Source organism: Heloderma suspectum, chromosome 4 (assembly GCF_057233095.1).
Source record: "Heloderma suspectum isolate Gila_16-S chromosome 4, 16-S_ref, whole genome shotgun sequence".
In the NCBI taxonomy this organism is placed as follows: Eukaryota; Metazoa; Chordata; class Lepidosauria; order Squamata; family Helodermatidae; genus Heloderma; species Heloderma suspectum.
Window position 1 is genome coordinate 189,121,321 of NC_139461.1, and position 19,065 is coordinate 189,140,385.

The following is a 19,065-nucleotide window of genomic DNA, read 5'->3' on the forward strand; positions in this document are numbered from 1 at the left end:
AGCTAGATTGGTTTATGCCAAACATTGGTAAAATAATATAGAGCCATCACTGAAAGAATGGTTTCATTATGGGATTTGGCTACTATATGTAAAAAATAAAAGACTACATTAAAGAAGGGGAACAACATTATTTATTTGACGAGATATGGAAATGATTTAGATATTATTAGAATTGCAATCTAGGTGTCAATAAGGTGTGCCTTGTTTAAAATGATGTTTTTTTTTATTTAGAAGCTAAAATAAAATGTTAAGGAAAGAAAACCATTGCAGTACCTCCTGTGGATTAAGGACATGGAAATTATATTTAGTTAGTTATTTACTTATCAGATTTATATATCATCCTTCAGTGTAGGATTACTAGGGTGGTTTACATATAATCTGGATGGACTATATAGAAGGGTCATTGTATAGTACCCTAGTTGTTCAAAGAGAAATTCATTTTCTTTTTTTATGTATTTGTGTGTGTGTGTTTGTGTGTGTGTGTGTAGTACTTGAGGATTCCTCATTTAATCTTCTAAGGGTGCAATCCTATGCATGTTCAGACGGAAAAAAGTCCTACAAGCCCCAGCATTCCCCAGCCACCCATGCTGTCTGGGGAATGCTGGGAGTTGTAGGTCTCTTTTCTGTCTGAACATGCATAGGATTGAACTCTAAGGAAAACATTGTTGTACCTGAAAAATATTAGCTGAGTTTGATTGACATCCCTTAGTTTTCAATCACTTTTATTTGGGGATCATAGAATCTTCATTTGCCATTGGAAGGAGTGCCATGAGGTGAATAAAGCTGATGTCCCTCTAAACATAAATATTAATGATGTGCAAATGCAGCAGGAAGATGATTAAGGGTATTTCTCCAGTTATCACCAAGCATATTTCAGAGAAAACAGAAACAGATGTTGGAAAAATAGATTTTCAGGGTCTGAACAACAAGCAAAGCTGGCCTAAGTCTGCTCTTTATTACTTACTACCAATGCTGAGAATACTGGGCATACCTGAAAAGAAAAGAGAGAATTTTGGTTAGGTATTCATGTGTATTGATGACATACTAATATTTTACATTATTGCATTGATATCATCACAAGATCTATCAGCACTAAGAATCAGTGGAAAACAAGCAAAAGTGAAGCTTTTTGTTTTTTCAACTCCCATGAGTTTAAAGGGAGAATTAAGCACTTTGGCTAGTATCCAACAGGGCTGCTCTGCTTCTGCTGGTATGACGCCTCGGATTTCTGAATCTTGGCTTGGGTTTGGTACCTGAGTTGAAGGGCAGAGCCTCCGAATTGGTCTGACGTGAATCATGCCATTTTCCAAAATGCTGAAGCAGAGTTTCAGTCGAAGCACACCTCTTTTATTTATATGTGCGTGTGTGATATAAGACACACATCGACACAGAGATTAGGGTGCCCATATTCATAGTTTCCCGCATTCCTTTCATATTCTTAATTTCAATTAAGGTTGGAGAGTCATCATGAAAACTTCTGGATTTTTAATAGCATTCTTATACTCAGAGGGTATACTGTTACTCAGCGAAAGACAAGATTCTAGCCTCTGTAATGGTTTGTAAATGTTCTCAAACTACTTGTAGTTGATAAATTTCACATGGAGGGAGCAATCCTATTGGGATAGGCATCTACCTCCGAACTCGGAAGCGACCACCTATCCAATGCAGGGCAGGCAGAGTGTGAAGGGGATCTTCTCCTCCGTGTTCTGGTTGCCCTGTGTTTGTGGCTGGATGGCCAATTTCAGAGTGGGGGTGGGTGGAGACCAGACGACGCATAGGAGGCATTGTACCAGCACTTCTGTACTCCCCGCCCCGAGGAACACCCCCTTTTGCCCCACTCTGCACTGCTTCTCCGAGGGTGGAGCCTGGGGACGATCCTTGCCACCTATGAGGTGGCGGGGGAGGGGATGGGGAGGCGGTTTTCTGGGAACTGACCTCAGAACGCGGGCTCTGAGGTTGGTTTCTGGAAACCGAACAATCCTATGGCCATCTAGCTGCTGTCTAGCGGTCTTAGGATTGCGCCCTTACTGGCTTTAGAAAGCATCCGGATTTTTTTTTTTAAAAAGAAAAAATTATCAATAAAGGACTTTTAGTCAGTCCCTGATTTCCTCAAATTTCCTGGTGGTATTGTGACAGGAAAACAGTCAGCTAATGACCTCATGCAGCAGAAGATTTTCCAAAATCACCTTACTCTCAATGGGGCTAAGATGCTCTGTCAAAGGCTCCCACAGAGGTTAATTCATGCAGGAACATGTGGGCATTTGAGAATATTATCTATGTCCAAATGTGTGAGGAATCAGTGGAAATTGCAAACTGAGCAGACCTTTTTCTTAAGAACCTTCATTATTTGTATCACAACTATTTGGTTTTGTTGTTCTATAATTTAGCAATGGCCACTGCAAACTCTTCACCATATATATAAAATTCAGCTTCTCTTATTCAGTTTTGGCCTGGAACATCTACTGATAGAAGACACACTATTTCATTGTTTCTGAATCAAGTCAGCTTTTTATATTAAGCTTTGGGCCATTTCTTCTCTGTTTCCCCACCATTGCTTTTAAAGTGGGATTTTATTCAAATAAGTTTCTGTCTACAACATCAGTAAAATGTGGTTTTGGTTGGTGCTGAAAATGCAAGAATGGTCCCACCCCTACAATAGACGTGATATGCCACTTCGTGTATTTCAGCTCCTCACGGGACCATCACACAAAGAAAGAAACTCCTAAGGAAACAGGGCTAGCTCAGGAATGCTAAAGTAGTTCCTGTACCAGTAAATACTCTAGCTAGTAAATTATTTTTTCTAATGCTTTACAAAAGAGAAAGATGAACACATTTATTAATTATTTTACCAGGTGCCTAACTATATCAAATATGGTACATTCTGTATATATCTAGAACTTCTTATTGTTATGATATCAAAATATCCAAAATATCCAAATATATCAAAATATCCAATTTACATTACCAGTTTTCAATATCAAATAAAGTCCACCATACAATCAGTGGTGTAGTGGAGACAGGGCTCACAGGAATGAAGCACAAGCACTTTTTTATCAGCAGGGATGATGACATCATGTGCCACCCCCTTAGAATTCCATGTTCAATTTAAGGTTAGCTGCAATTATCACAGTAGCTGCGAGGGGGGGGGGGAATTGGGAATGAAAATTTTCAACATTAGGGAAAGACCTAATAAAATAGTGGAAGACAGAGGCTAATAAGGACTAAGCTGGACTCATGTTTTAATGAACATGAAACGCAGACAAATATGGGAACACATTTTTGTACTGTTGATTTTTATTATGTTTGATGTTGTTAATGATATTGTATTATTCATGCGAAGTCAATAAAAGTTTTTTTAAGAGTTCAAAAAACTGTTATGTCCCTGTTGTAATGCAAAGTATTTACAAAAGTCTTGGTCCTGGTGGAGATAAAACTGCTAGAACTGGTTTGTTGATGTGGATCAACACATCTGCCTGAATATTTGGACCCTCCTTGAAGGCGTGGCTATGCGGACTGTCATGATGAGCATCTGCACTTTACCACTAAACTACTGCATACAATCAAGGTAACAAGTCAACCAAATTGTGTTGCAAATAATTTTTTAAAGTTCTTGCAGCAGTGTTATTATCGGAGAGATTTCCAATAGACAAATAGTATTTTTATATCAGTCAAACCCTGGATTCTTGCAAGATTATCTGCAATGCAGAGTAAATTTCTTATCACATTGCCTACGGGCAGGGAATTTTCTCACCTTTTGGGAAGTATGTTAACGCTGCTTGCCCAGCCCAAAGGACAGATTAACCTTTGTACAAGGTCAGGTAGAATGGCATGAGTGGGAGCAAGGAAGTCCCTTTCTGAGACAGGGAGTGTAAGTTAAGTTGGTTTGTCATTATTTTTTAAGAGCAAAACTGCGTTCGTTAGATACCGGAACTGACAGTCAAATAAAATTACAGATAGTAATTTTTGGAATAATAAGGTTGCCATCAGAGGGCTCTGTATGAGCAATGGAACTTTCCAGTCCTCTCCTCTCCCCTGCAATCTCCCCTGCACCCTCAGAATTATTTCTGGAAGTGTCCCCAAACCCTCTGGAGAGGATTTGAGGGGATACAGGGGGCTGAAGGGAGGAGAGGGAATCCTCTCTGCTTGGAGATGCTGTTCAGTCAGCATATGGATATACAGATGTTGCCCACACTGGATCCAGACTTAGACAGAGTAGACTCACTGAAGTCAATGGGATTTAAGGTAGTCATGACTAACTTAAGCCCCGTTGTTTTCAGTGGGTCTGCTCCAAGTATGGCTAAGTTTGGGTCCATAAATGTACTATACATTGTCCCTCTTCAGCCCTGCATTAATATACCATTGAGAAAATCACAGAACCTTAGAAATCTAAGAAGACCAACTTCAACTTCACCACAGCCTTCCTATCAATTAATCCACCTAAGCTAGATCACACTGCACCCCAAGCAAAGAGAGAAAAAACAAAGAAGGGGAAAACCATACCAGTTGCCAATAGGGTTGACAGATCTGCATGAACATGAGATTTCTTGGGTTATAGTCAACATGCACGTCTGCCGAGAAGCTGAATATACTTGCTCTTTATAGGGTATGGATGGGCAACTTGTGGACCTCCAGGCATTTTGGCCTACAACTGTCATCAGCCTTAGTCAACATAGTCAATGATGAGAGATGATGGGAGTTGTAGGCCAAAACATCTGGAGGGTCACGAGCTGCCCATCCCTGCTATAGGGCAAGCTTCTATTATACCACACATTGGGCTGCAAACTTCCCAGACTTCACCTTGAATGTCACTCTAATCAAAATTCGATGGCATACTAGAGATCCCCCCCCCCCCAACACGCTGAGAAATTTTGCTAATCATTTTTGGAAAAGTTCAATGGTATCACTACTTTTTTGGCTTGGGTGGTGGTGGTGGGTAGTTTTGTGAAGTATATCTTGCATTCGGTAATACAATCTGGTTATCTCTATACAAGTAAGAGGTTGACGATGTGTATGAATAAAAGGGACTCTCTACATACACAATATATTTACTTAACATATAACGAAGAGTGAAAACACAACTAATACGTAATATACTCAATTTCATCAACACATAAGGATGCACAATACAGGAGTATATTTCAGACTCACAACTATGAAGTATCAGTAAAACTCCATTTCAACTATGTTGTGTCTTTATCTTTATGAAAAAGAAGTTGGGAGAACAATTTTTGTTGTTCTGACTGAGGTTGTCTGGTTGAGGTCCTCCTGTTCTTTGGACACTGAAATTCCATGTTGATGAAACTATGTTGAGTTAAGTAAATATATTGTGTATGTCGAGTGGGCCTTTGTTTTGGTTGGATTGGTTTTGGGAAGACTAATATTAGATGGTGGAATTTGAATAAAAAGGACTCCATCACAAAAGAAAAATCTGGACAGCTGCATAAAGAAAAAAAGAAATGTGGGATTCTCTTCTTTACTACAAGGAACAATTGAGAAGTATAGCAGAGATGGGTGTAGAGGAACTGTGATTGTTTATGGATCATCACTCAAGCTGAGTGAGTTTAGAAGCCTTTTTGATGCTGTGAATTCTCAGTAGAGAAAAAATCCTGTGAATTTCCAAATGTATCTTGAACATAGCTTTATAGTATTAACTCTGTGATCCAAAGTGCCCGTTTTTCTAAAAGTTAATGCTCTTACAAAATGTTTTCCTCTTCTTCTTCAAGGTTCACTTTTTTCCCTGCCTGGTAGGAATTTTATCATAATTTCATGCCCCCCACACTTCATGGTTTGTTACTTGGTCTATTACTTTCACATTAAACTTGATAAGGTCCTGCTTCCTGTGATATTCATTTTAGAGGTTTGATTCCTCACAGCTGCTGCTTTGAAGTGCAAGATAACATTCGGAACATGGCACATTGCGGCTGGTTGGTTTTTTTTTTTACTTTTCATTTAGCTGCGGCACATAACCCTGTTTCTTCAAAATAACTTTTCAGTGAATGGTTATTTCCAAAGCCAGCTTTTTTACTTTTATATAGGGCAGAACTCCAGATTTTTTATAAAGAGCAACTAATAAGTCTTATTCCAAAAATGTTTGATGGCTTATTCTCTGCTTGTTCTCCCCCCCCCTTCCGAGGGATTTAGGTATATAAGTCAAATTAGCAAAGGATCCGGGTTAACACACAACTCACTTGCATCCATGACAGAACAGTTCTGTGAATTTCTTGCTTTTTATGCCCCTTTCTATTCTTTCTACAGCATTCTACTCCCACTCTGCCGCCTTTATTACACTGCTTTCAACACTCCTTAGTTGGAGGGATAAATGTATAGGAAATGATCCAACCAAAAAAGTGAACACCTTTAAGTCCCATTGATGTAAATAAGAGAAGGAAGCCCCAGCTTTGATCTCACATGTTGGAATAATTAGGACCAGAGTACTTAACTTTGGTTGTATCATGACCTTAGATATTTCAATAACTGAACAATAGTAGGTGTGGTTAAGCATTTGTTCTGATCCATGTATGGCAGCAAGACTTCTGAGAGCAGATAATCTTGCTGGATGCCATCCACATGTGCAAAAAGACATTTCTCAGTGAAGATCTCATAGTGGATCAGAGGCACAAGGTAAATGAAAATGATTAGATCGATTCCAAGTCCTGTTTTTAGGTCCTGGGTGTTACATTAGCCCTATTCAGGCCTTCCGTTTCTGGTTATGCTCAGTACGTGAGGAGAGGGAGCACTCTAGCCCCACATTCTCCTTGTGTGTTGCTGTCACCCGCAACTGTCTGAAGAGGAGACCCTGCTGTATCCATGGATGCTCTCCATGCGAGCCAAAATGATGGAAAATCGGCATTCAGGCTTACATGGGCGGTCTCCATGGATATAGAAGGCTCTCCTCTTCAGACAGTCGCCCTCCATGAGTTGGGTGTGACAAATGTGACAAAGGAGAGGGGTAGCTAGAGCTCTCCCTTGCCTCGTCTGTTGAGTATAACCAGAAACGGAAGGCCTGAATAGGGCTACTGTTACCTTAGGAACCAACTAAAGGCACAGATGTAAATGAAACAACAAGCTTCTGTGACCACGCATGCATGTATCTGACCCGGTATTTAACATTGGCCAAAATCCCACAGAGAGTAAAATCTGCTTAAGTGCAATGAAAACAGCGGGCCTATGTTTTGACCAGCCAGATGGGCAATCAATCAATAAATTAAATAAATAAATAAATAAATAAAATGTATACTTAATTCTGTGTTGGGTTATAATGGTTAATGTTAAAAAAATCTTTTAAAATAAACATACTGGAGCTGGTGAAGCCAGCTAATCACACAATAGAGTGTTACAAATGGTCTCCTCGCACGAGCAATATTATAAAAGCAAGCTCACGCAAAATTAATGTTCTTCTGTTGCAGGAAAGTTCTCACATGAGATAGCTCTTCCAGGGGTTAGACAGCTCACATGAGTAGACCACTTGCACAAGCAGTTATTTGCCAGGCTTAGGCAGCTGCAGTAACATCTGCACAATTGGCTCTTACGCTTATAAGATGGTTAACTCTGGATAGGGTCCTTGACATCATGAAAACTAAGCAGCAGATGAAACCGAAACTGTGCCTTTTCTGCACTTTTATTTGAAGGAGTTTGTGGGGAGGATCCAACAAGACCCTACCTCTGACAACGAGCACCGCCGGTTCCCAGTGTGAGGTCTCTACCACCAGTGGCAGTGATATAGTGCTTCTGGGGGCAAGCCCCCAAACGACTGGAAATGCAGGTTTCTGGAAGATGTGATCTGCTCCTTCCAGAAGCTTGCATTTCTGGTTGTTTGGGGCTTGCCTCCAGAAACGCTAACTCGCGACTGCTGGTGGTAGGGGCCAAGTGTGTGCCGCCGTCGGGGACCGGTTGCGCACACACTGGGAACTGGCGGTGCTCACCACCAGTGGTAGGGTCCTGTCGGATCCTACCCACAGCCTGCATCACATGTAAGGATGGACTTGCACAACTTCATGTGAGCTAGTGAGGCGCAGTGGTTTGAGTGTTGGACTGGAGAGACCAAGGTTCAAATCCAGACTCAGCCATGAAGCTCACTTAACCTTGGACAGGTCACACTCACTCAGCCTAACCTGCTTCATAGGATTGTTGTGATGTGAAATTGGGTGGGAGAACCATGTATGCTGCCTTGAGCTCTTGGGAGGAAGAGTGGGATGTAAATGCAATAATAATTACATAGTTTATAGGGCAATTCTCACATGATAGGCTTATCATCTGTGATCTTCTCTTCCTATTTATGTGTGCCACTTACGTGCAGTGAACAGGAGATGAACAATACTCTGATAGTCCAAAGAACAAGCCACTGCCACTCTAGTGCATGCTATAGCACATAGGAAGTATGGCAAGGAAGAAATTGGGCAGGTAAGGCTGCAATCCTATGCATACTTACCTGGGAGAAAGTCCCATTGTAGTCAATGGAGCTAACTTTTGAGTAGACATGAATAGGACTGCACTGTAAATTTGGTAAAGTGCTACACATGACTGCATGTCACAGTTTTGATGTTGATTTCATTGAACAGACTTGGGGTTGAACATATATAGTGCCCATACGTGCACTTACCAGGGAGTAAGCCCCACTGAACACAATGGAATTTGCTTCCAAGTGAACCTGCATGGGATTGCCCTGCCTGTACAGGTTCTAATATTCCATTAAGCTATACCATCTTAAGTTTGTTTTGGGTTTGGGTTGCTGGTTTTGTTAGGATCATTTCTGTACCAATGAGGCCGAAATATATCATTACCATGGCTGTGCTGTTGCACACAAGTACTCACAGATATTTGCGGTGCCCTTCGGAATGGGGAGATACGAGCCTGCGCTCCAAGACCGTCCCTGATAGTTCTTCTTGCATTTTCCACAGTCTGGCCCTGTTGTGTTGTGCTCACATTCGCATAACAACTTTTTGTTTTCTTCTTTGCAGCCGGTGGCATGAAGGTTACACTTGCACCTAATGAAAGGAAAAGCAAGGTGTTATCAGAAATGGAGACGTCATTTCAGGCTGTTTTGCTCCAGCTGAAATTCAGCTTTTGGCAAGAAACATCTGCATAATAAAAAACTACTCTTGTCACCATTTTCACTTATTCGGGTTAAACAACAATAACCCAGAACAGTTTCAAATTGCTTTTGTGCATAAATGCTGTGAAAGTTGGATACTGCTGTTTGGTGTAAAAAGTAACAACAACAAAACTTCTAGGATTTCGTTCTCTTAAGCTCTGTGCTCACATTAAAAGAGCTACATATAATTACCAATGGCATATTATATCCCAATCTTACTAACAACTTACTCTTAGCAGTGTGCTGAATCTTTCAGTCTATTTATTTTCTACCATTTGTTGCAGGGTGGGGGGTGGGGGAGCGAAAAGAAATTGCACCTGAAAATTGTGGGAAGGGGTGAGAATTTTGGAGAAATTTCTCAGGGTGCAGGGCTTCAGTGTTTATCAAGAAGCTCAAAGAGCCAGAGAGGCAGCAAGGACAGAAGGGGGGAAAATGGTAAAAGAAAGAGCACACGCACACACTCCTCGGCCACGTCCATACAGTAAGGTAAGCCCTGAAGCCTTGCACCCTGAGAAATTTCTTTGAAATTCTGAACATCCCAACAGAAGAGGCAGAAAAATGAAGAGCTTGTGAAAGGGCAGATAGGATTTCAGCACAGCACTACTTACAATACACTACAGCCTTAACGGTAATTCCTACTCCCAGAAATCTTGACAATTGAGTGTTCTGTGTGTGTGTGTGTGTGTGTGTGTGTGTGTATGCATGGGTCAACACGACCTTGAGACTGTTAAAAGAGAATTCTCAGTGCCTCACCAAATTATAATTCCTAAGATTCTTTGGGGATTTAATCTTGACCGATTAAAAGGTATCAAACTTTTTTTTCTTTTTTAACAAACTTTGTTTTTCATTTATTTGTCTTGTAACACACACTTCCACACCAGTGGGACTCTGCTTTTAACCTCTACTGAGTAGAGGAGCAGGTACAGGTTAGTCTAGAACAATCACAAAGCCAGACACAAAAAGGGAAAAGAGGCTATGGAAGGACAAGACTCTCCAGTGGTGGTGACCTGCAAGGTATGTGCAATGTTTGTTTTCTTGCCTGAGAACAACATGGCCTACACCTGCAACAAGTGCAAGTTGGTCACGCTGCTGGAAGAAAAATAAGTGGACTGGAGTGGCGACTGTCGACCCTCCGGGGAATAAGAGAACACAAAGAGTTATTGGACAGAATGGGGGAACTACAGCAGCAAAGTGAAGACCAGAAGCTTGAAGAGCAACAGCAAGCTGAGGCAGAAGTGGGAAATGCTGAGGTGAGGAAAAACGGAGTAGAGGATACTCCTTGGAAAAGGGTGACAGGAGAAGAACTAGACATCACTCTGCACCAGTGGAAGCAGTGGCGCTGTGGAACTGATTCCAGGTACTTGCGGTTGAGACTGGAGGACAGCCTGCAGAGGAAGAATCACAGGAACCTACATGAGAGTGAGCAAGAGGCTGAAGGTCAGTCAAATAGAGGTGATGAAACCCAGGCCTACAACAAGAAGAAGAGAAGAGTGGTAGTAGTGGGAGACTCCTTGCTGCGTGGGATCGAGACCCAAGTATGTTGTGAAGACCCATGGACTCGCCAGGTATGTTGTCTCCCGGGAGGACGGATTAGAGATGTGACTGAAAGGTTGCCTGCACTCATAAAGCCCACTGACAGGTATCTCTTTCTTCTCATCCATGTGGGAACAAATGATACCGCCAAGCGGAGCTACAAAGGAATCACGTCAGACTTTGAAGTTTTGGGAAGGAAACTCAAGAACTTCAGGACCCAGATAATTTTCTCATCCATACTTCCAGTAGTTAGAAGAGGGCTAGAAAGGGAACAAAAAATACTCTGGGTGAATGGCTGGCTACAAAGGTGGTGCTGACGAGAGAGATTTGGATTCTGGGACCACGGGCTATACTTTCTGGAAGATGGGCTGTTGGCAAGGGACGGGTTGCATCTCACAAAGGATGGGAAGAATGTGTTTGGCCACAGCATGAAGAACTTCATCAGGAGGGCTTTAAACTGAATCCTACAGGGAAGGGAGATGTAAAGTTGGGGGTAACAATGGACATAGGCTCATGCACTGCAACGGAGAGAACAGCTCTAATAGCGCCCAGTAATAGTCTTCAGACACATGTAGGAAGAAAGCCAGACTATGAAGCACGTGGTCTTCGATGTCAATATACTAATGCCCAGAGTATGGGAAACAAACAGAACGAACTTGAACTCTTAATACAAGAGGGAAATTATGACTTGATATGTATAACTGAGACTAGGTGGGTTGACTGTCATGACTGGAATACAGCAATTGAAGGATATAACTTATTCAAAAAGAACAGAAGGAACAGAAAGGGAGGTGGGGTTGCACTGTATGTGAAAAATACATATCTCTGCACAAAAATACAGGAGGATGAGCTTGGTATCGAGAGCATCTGGATTAAAATAAATGGAGCAAAGAATAAAAGGAACCTAGTGGTCGGAGTCTACTACCGGCCACCCAATCAAGGAGAAGACGAGGATGAAACTTTTGAAAAGCAAATAGCCAATGTTTTAAGGAAGCATGATGTAGTAGTCATGGGGGACTTCAATTTCCCTGATATTGGGAGACAAATTCTGTAAAACATGGCCCCTCTAGGAAATTCCTGACTTGTGTGGTGGATAACTTCCTTCTACAGAAAGTAGAGGAAGGAACTAGAGGATCAACTATCCTTGACTTGATCCTAACCAACAGAGATGACTTAGTGGATAAAGTAGCAGTTACAGGAACTCTGGGGGAAAGCAACCATGTTGTACTTCAGTTCTTGGTTCTAAGGGAAGCAAAAGCTGAGTGTAGTCAAAGGCGTACCCTGGATTTTAGGAAAGCTGATTTTAATAAACTCAGAACAATAATCAGTAAGGTCCCATGGCAAGTGACTCTAACGAGAAAAGGAGTCCAAGATGGGTGGGAGTTTTTAAAAAAGGAAATTCTCAAGGCACCATTACAAACAATTCCAACAAGAAGAAAAGGTGGAAGACAACAGAAGAAGCCAATGTGGCTTCACAAAAAGCTTAGAGATGCCCTGAAAACAAAAAAGGACACATATAGGAAGTGGAACGAAGGCCAAGTAACAAAGGAAGAGTACAGGCAGGCAGCACAGAATTGCAGGGATGGCGTCAGGAAGACTAAAGCTGAGAATGAGCTGAGGTTAGCAAGGGATGCTAAAAGCAACAAAAAGGCTTTCTCCAGCGATGTGCATAGTAAAAGGCAGAAGAAAGAAGTGGTTGTTCAGTTATTAAATAAGGATGGCAAAATGATAATAGAGGACAAAGAAAAGGCAGAGGTGCTCAATTCCTACTTTGGCTCAGTCTTCTCCAAACAGAGGGTCTATGAGCACCCTGGCAAAGGCGAAGTACAGACTGAAGGGGCAGGATTGCAGCTTGAGATAGATAGGCATCTGGTCAAGGAACACCTAATTGCTTTGAATGAGTTCAAATCTCCAGGGCCAGATGAACTGCATTCTAGAGTAATAAAGGAACTGGCAGAAGAACTCTCAGAACCGCTGTCTATTCTCTTTGAGAAATCTTGGAGGACGGGGGAAGTGCCAGATGACTGGAGGAGGGCTAATGTTGTCTAGGGATGGACGAAAGGGACTTACCTCATCCCGCAGCTTGCTTCGCGGTGGGGGGGAGGCGCTTCGCTTCTCCCCCCGAAGTTCAGGCGAGGGGGGGGAGGCGCCCTGCCTCGCCGAAATTCAGGCCGGGGGGGAGGCGCCCCATCCCTCGCCGCCGAAATTCAGGCCGAGTAGGAGCGCCCCATCTACCCGGCCGCGAAAAAAAAGTAAAAAACAAAACACACACACCCGTGATAGGCTACGTAACGATTTACGTAGCCTATCACGGCTAGATTTCCAAAGTCAGCCGTGATAGGGTATGTAAATCGTCACGTAGCCTATCACAGGTGACTTCAAAAAAAAAAAAAAAGCACGTACGCAAATGGCAGCGCCCATGGGGACCGCCATTTGCGTTCCTTATTTTGGCACGTCTAGTCTACGTAAAGATTTACGTAGACTACAGCAAAAATAAGGGCAACGCAAATAACGTGCCCTTATTTTCGCCGTAGTCTACGTAAATCTTTACGTAGACTAGACGTGCCAAAATAAGGAACGCAAATGGCGGTGCCCCATGGGCGCCGCCATTTGCGTACGCGCTTCCCCCCCAAAGTCACCCGTGATAGGCTACGTGACGATTTATGTAGCCTATCACAGCTGACTTTGGAAATCTAGCCATGATAGGCTACGTAAATCATTACGTAGCCTATCACGGGTGTGTGTGTGTGTGTTTTTTACTTTTTTTTTTTTGGCAGTGGCGGCGGCGGCAGCTGGTCAGTTGACCGGCCGCCGCCCCCGCCCCCGCTGAAACGCCGCCGAACCGCTGCCGGGACCTGCCGCCGAGAGGGACATTCGCCGAAGGTAAGTCCCATCCCGGGGGGGGGGCAGGGGGCCGGTGGAGAATTTCCCCAACACTTTCGGGGGGCCAAATGTGTCGGCTCTCAGCCTCCCAAAGATTCGTGGAGAAATTCTCCGCCATCCCTAATGTTGTCCCTATCTTCAAAAAGGGTAAAAAGGAGGAACCTGGGAACTACAGACCAGTCAGTCTGACAGCAATCCCTGGGAAAATTCTGGAGCAGATTCTAAAGCAATTCATCTGTAAGCACCTTGAAAACAATGCAGTGATTACTCGAAGCCAACATGGATTTGTCGAGAACAAATCCTGCCAGATGAATCTGATCTCATTTTTTGATCAAGTCACCTCCCTTGTGGACTGTGGGAATGCTGTGACATAATATACCTCGACTTCAGCAAAGCTTTCGACAAAGTAGCCCATGATATCCTGATGAGCAAACTAGCTCAAAGTGGGCTAGATGAAACAACGATCCGGTGGATCCACAGTTGGCTACAGATTCAGACTCAAAGAGTGCTTATCAATGGGACCTTCTCAAACTGAGGAGAGGTAACGAGTGGGGTACTGCAGGGCTCAGTCCTGGGCCCAGTGCTCTTCCACATTTTTATTAATGACTTGGAGGAGGAGGTGCAGGGAATGCCGATCAAATTTGCAGAAGACACAAAATTGGGCGGGATAGCTAATACTTTGGAAGACAGAAACAAAATTCAAAGTGATCTTGATAGACTGGAGTGCTGGCAGAAAACAACAGAATGACATTTAATAGGGATAAATGCCAAGTTCTCCACCTAGGAAAAAGAAAGCAAATGCACAGTTACAAGATGGGGGATACATAGCTCAACAACACTACGAGCAAGAAGGATCTTGGAATTGTTGTCGATCACAAGCTGAATATGAGCCAACAATGTGATGTGGCTGCAAAAAAGGCCAATGCTCTTTTGGGCTACATTACTAGAAGCATAGCTTCCAAATCCCGGGAAGTACTAGTTCCCCTCTACTCAGCACTGGTTAGGCCTCATCTGGAGTACTGTGTGCAGTTCTGGGCACCACACTTTAAGAAGGATGCAGACAAACTGGAGAGGGTTCAGAGGAGGGTAACAAAGATGATCAGGGGACTGGAAACAAAGCCCTATGAAGAGAGACTGAAAGAACTGGGCATGTTTAGCCTTGAGAAGAGAAGACTGAGGGGAGATAGGATAGCGCTCTTCAAGTACTTGAAAGGTTGTCACAGAGAGGAAGGCCAGGATCTCTTCTTGATCATCCCAGAGTGCAGGACATGGAATCATGGGCTCAAGTTACAGGAAGCCAGATTCTGGCTGAACATCAGGAAAAATGTCCTGTTTGAGCAATACAACAATAGAACCAATGACCTAGGGAGGTGGTGGGCTCTCCCACACTGGAGGCGTTCAAGACAAGGGTGGACAGCCATCTGTCAGGGATGCTCTGACTTGGATTCCTGCACTGAGCAGGGGGTTGGACACGATGGCCTTGTAGGCCCCTTCCAACCCTACTATTCTATGATTCTAGGGTGGCCACTTACGCATCACCGAAAAAGAGGAAAAGCATAACCAAAAAACAGGACAGGAGTGGAGATCAATTTGCATAAAATGTGCATGTGCTGATTTATAGGCATGGATGCCAATTTAGAAATTACTCTAATGTAAATAGAAACACAGCACATATCATAGTGGAGAAACCTGTGACCAGGTGACCTGTGTCTGATGTCAGCCTGATGTCCAGGTACTAACTGTTGATAGGTGACTTCAAGGCCCCTGCTCTGCTCTCTCTTCTTAGGGTTCTTTATCTTTAAACCATGCTTGGACTGGTCAACCCTTCAAATACAGAATACCTTCAAATAGATGATTGTCCTCTGATGGTCCTTCAACCCTCTGTAAGTAGGACACACTGAAAAGACTGGCATTCTGAGTTATCCATATTCACTATATGTGTCAGATCTGAGACTACTTCATTTCACACTATCACATGGGGGCAGAAGAATCAAGGCCATATCTAGAGCTTGATGTGGTAACTTCAGATCTTACGTGTCAACTAGAAATGAGTTCCTGTGTATGTCTACTTAGAAGTAAGCACTGAATTCAACAAGGCTTGCTCCCAGAAAAATGGGGGTAGGATTGCTGTCTATATCATCATACAAAAGAGCCTTCAGTGTTGTGGCCCCCTTCCTTTGGAGGTCAGGCAGGAGCCAATGCTGTGTTTCTTCTGGAGCCTCCTGAAGACATTGTTATTTCGGGAAGCCTTCCTTGAGCGACTAACTGCAATGTATTAAATTCGGTCTTATCAGAACTTGTTTCTTTTAAAAATATTTTAATTGTTTTAACATGGTGTTTAATTCTTTTATCTTTGCTCTTCACCACTCTGAAATCTTTTGATGTGGAGCAGTATATAAATATTATAAATAAATAAATAAAGCGAATATTTTGGGTGAAAAACTCACCTTGGGTGACTCTGGCACCCCAAAATGGTTTGGAAAGCCTGTGGCAATGTAAAGACTATGAAACACCTTGTTTATCTAAATTTCTAGTCATTTTAATTTTGGACATTTTCCAGACCCTTGGTAAAATAAAATTATATATTATGGTACAAGGTATTCCACCTCAATGGATTGATCCAGAATATGTATCAAGCCCCTTTAATGAACCCAAAGTCACTTTATATAAAAAAAATCCCCCAGGAACTGAAGATGCTTTCAGAATGAACACCCACCCGCTCCACATTTTATCAGCTCTAAAGCAGTGTGATTTCTTTCCAGTAGATGTCAGAAATGGCTTAAAATCGCCTTCAAATAAATGCTGAAAAGGTGCCTGGGTATTTAGCATCTCTGGTTGATTATTTTCCTAATGATTTTACATCCAGTGGTTGGAAAGATTCTTCTTCTGTGGGCATTTGTCACCCACACCATGGAGTGACTCATAAGTAGGGCAAAGCAGCACAAGGCATGGGCAAGATTTTTTTAAGCTAGTCCAAATGAACAGCTGCCAAACCTGCCTTCCATTTAGGGGAAATTTGACCTGAAGCAAGTAGCAACCCACACATATATCCCCAGGGTACAGCAAACTTATGGTAGCTTTAAGGAATTCAGAATAATGGCAAATAGAATTTGCAACCAGGTAGATGCAGTATGCATTTCTTCTCTGGCTTAAACAAATGACATTCTCTCAGTGGCTGCTACTTAAATAATAGCTCATTCTGGCTGAAAATATTAACAAACACCTTTTCCTTTTAATTAAAAGTGGTTGGGGAAAAAAACCCTGTATATAGGGCTATAAATGGAGTGCTGCAAAACAGACAGTTTAATTCTTCTTTATTAGTGGTGCTAGACTTCCTTATAAAAGGCGTATTTTCTTCATATACTTTTAAGAAAGGGCATCCTTTAAATTTGTGCAAATACACTGCATGCTCAGTCTATTACATTAAAAAAACAAAAACGGAATATGGAAGGAGGATTAAAGCAGCCAAAGAATTGAACCTCTGGAAAGGGGAGAAGTTCTACTACAACAGGAGTGCAGAAGCTTATGCTAAATTATGCTGGTATTTTGGGTATTTTGGGGCCCTGCCCCTTTTGCCTTTTACCCTGCCCATCACTGGAATATGGCCCCTGAAAGCTTCTCAAAAATGGATTTCTGCCCTTGGGCTGAAACTTCTTTCTGTACCCCTGTACTACAAGGTGTTATGGATGAGGAGTCAATGCTGGCCCAAGACATTTTGCTACCTGAAATGGAACCCAAATGGTGCTTCCTTTCACTACAGCCAACACTTCAAGGTCTTGCCGCATCATTCAGACACCAGTTTCTGCCTTCATCTATTCCCCCTTCAATGTGCCACCTGAAACAGATTGCTTCTCCCTGCTGCATGGTAGGGCCAGCGCTATAAGGAGCAAACACAAACTACATGGTACATTCCTTTGGGGACTGTATTATCTCAGAATACGGGGGTGTTTGTTGGCATTGCATATTTAAGTACTCCACTATGTGAAAAAAAACCCCTCACTGCACATAGAAAGGTAGAAAGTATGAGAGACGGGTGACTTCGTTTTTGATCAGAATGTATCCAATTTCCACCTCCTGGAACTAGGGGTGTATGAAACCCCCTTACCTTTGGTCTGCAGGGGGGGGGGGAGGCGATCTGTCCCCCCCCCCCCCGGAATCCTCGCTGGCCCCGGCCGGCTCCACTTTGTAGCCTATCATTGCAAAGAACAGGGACGCAAATGGCGTAGCAGACGCCGTTTGCATCCCTGTTCTTTCCCATGATAGGCTACGTAAATATTTACGTAGCCTATCACGGCTGAAGCAGGGACGCAAATGGCGTCCGCTATGCTGGACGCCATTTGCAGCGGAGCAGCAGAGGGTAGCAGCGGATGGACCCCACCGGCTGGCGGCAGGTAGGTTTTGTCCTGGGGGGATTTTGGGGTGGCGGCGGGGGGGGGGGTAGTCCGTTCCGCCACAGACTCCGGATTCTTTAGAATCCAGCCCCACTGGAGTCTGTGACGGATTTCTCTGCCATCCCTACCTGGAACTGAATGCAGACCTGAATACAATCTGCAATATGAAATCTGTACATTTCTGAGCTTGTCGTGCAACAGAAACTGCATTTGAAAAATGCACAAAAAATGCATGCATCTGAAAAATGCACACAAACACACTTTAGTCAATGGGAGAGAAACACATTTCAAAAATGCACACACTAATGCATACATTTGGAAAAATGTGCACAAAAATACACACAAACAATTGTGCAACCCCCCCCAGCTCTCAATCCAATACAGACATGAGCTGAAATGAACGTCAGAGTCGAAATCAGAGAACTTTGATGAACTTAAGGTTTGTTTAGTCTCCCATCCCTAGTATGGAAGAAGGCCAATGTAGCACTTCTCCTGATGTGCTACACATCCTCATATGTATGCTAGCCCTCCATGTATAGGGTATGGATGGGGAAGAGATTCACTTGTTTTGTACTTCAATATGAACTGACTGAATCTGCATTTCCTAAACTAACATGCAAACTGGAACATAATTATGTGTCCATTTTTGCACTTTTGCAATGCAGTTCTCCAATAATACAATGTGTACAAAAATGTATACATTAGGCAAAATTGTACATAAAAATACACAAATTAGGAGAAATGTATACAAGTATGTACAAAAAGCAAAGGTAGCTATGTTGACGATAAGAAAAATTCCAAAATCCAAATTAGAGCAATACCTTTACTAGCCCAACTAAGGGAACAATCCTATGGCTAGATGGTCAGGGGCTAGATGGCCATAGGATACATCGGTTTCCGAGAACTGACCTCCCTCCCTCCTGCGCTGCCTCCTAGGCAGCACAGAATGGTCCCGTGCACCGTGCTTGGAAGAGCAGCGCAGAGCGGCGTAAAAAGCGCGTTCCTCTGGGCGGGCTGGGGCGGGTGGAAATGCTGGTACCACACATCCTATGTGTTGTCTGGCTGCCGCTGCCCCCACTCTGACTTCCTGCGGCTAGACAGCTGAAATCGGCTGTCTAGCCACGAATGCAGAGCAGGAGAAGCGCGGAGGAGACAATTCCCTCCATG

At 43.0% G+C, this 19,065-nt stretch overlaps 1 protein-coding gene across 3 annotated transcripts in view; it reads right to left on the minus strand.

The window, feature by feature from the left end:
* The window catches only part of NTNG1 (netrin G1), a 334,691-nt gene that overhangs the window by 114,881 nt on the left and 200,745 nt on the right, over positions 1-19,065 (minus strand). For all 3 annotated transcript variants that reach the window (XM_084851615.1, XM_084851617.1, XM_084851616.1), the window contains exons 4-5: positions 8,812-8,984; positions 965-991 (exon numbers count right to left, since the gene is read on the minus strand). In XM_084851615.1, the coding sequence (XP_084707741.1) occupies positions 965-991; positions 8,812-8,984 (200 nt within the window). The remainder of the gene's footprint in view (positions 1-964; positions 992-8,811; positions 8,985-19,065) is intronic.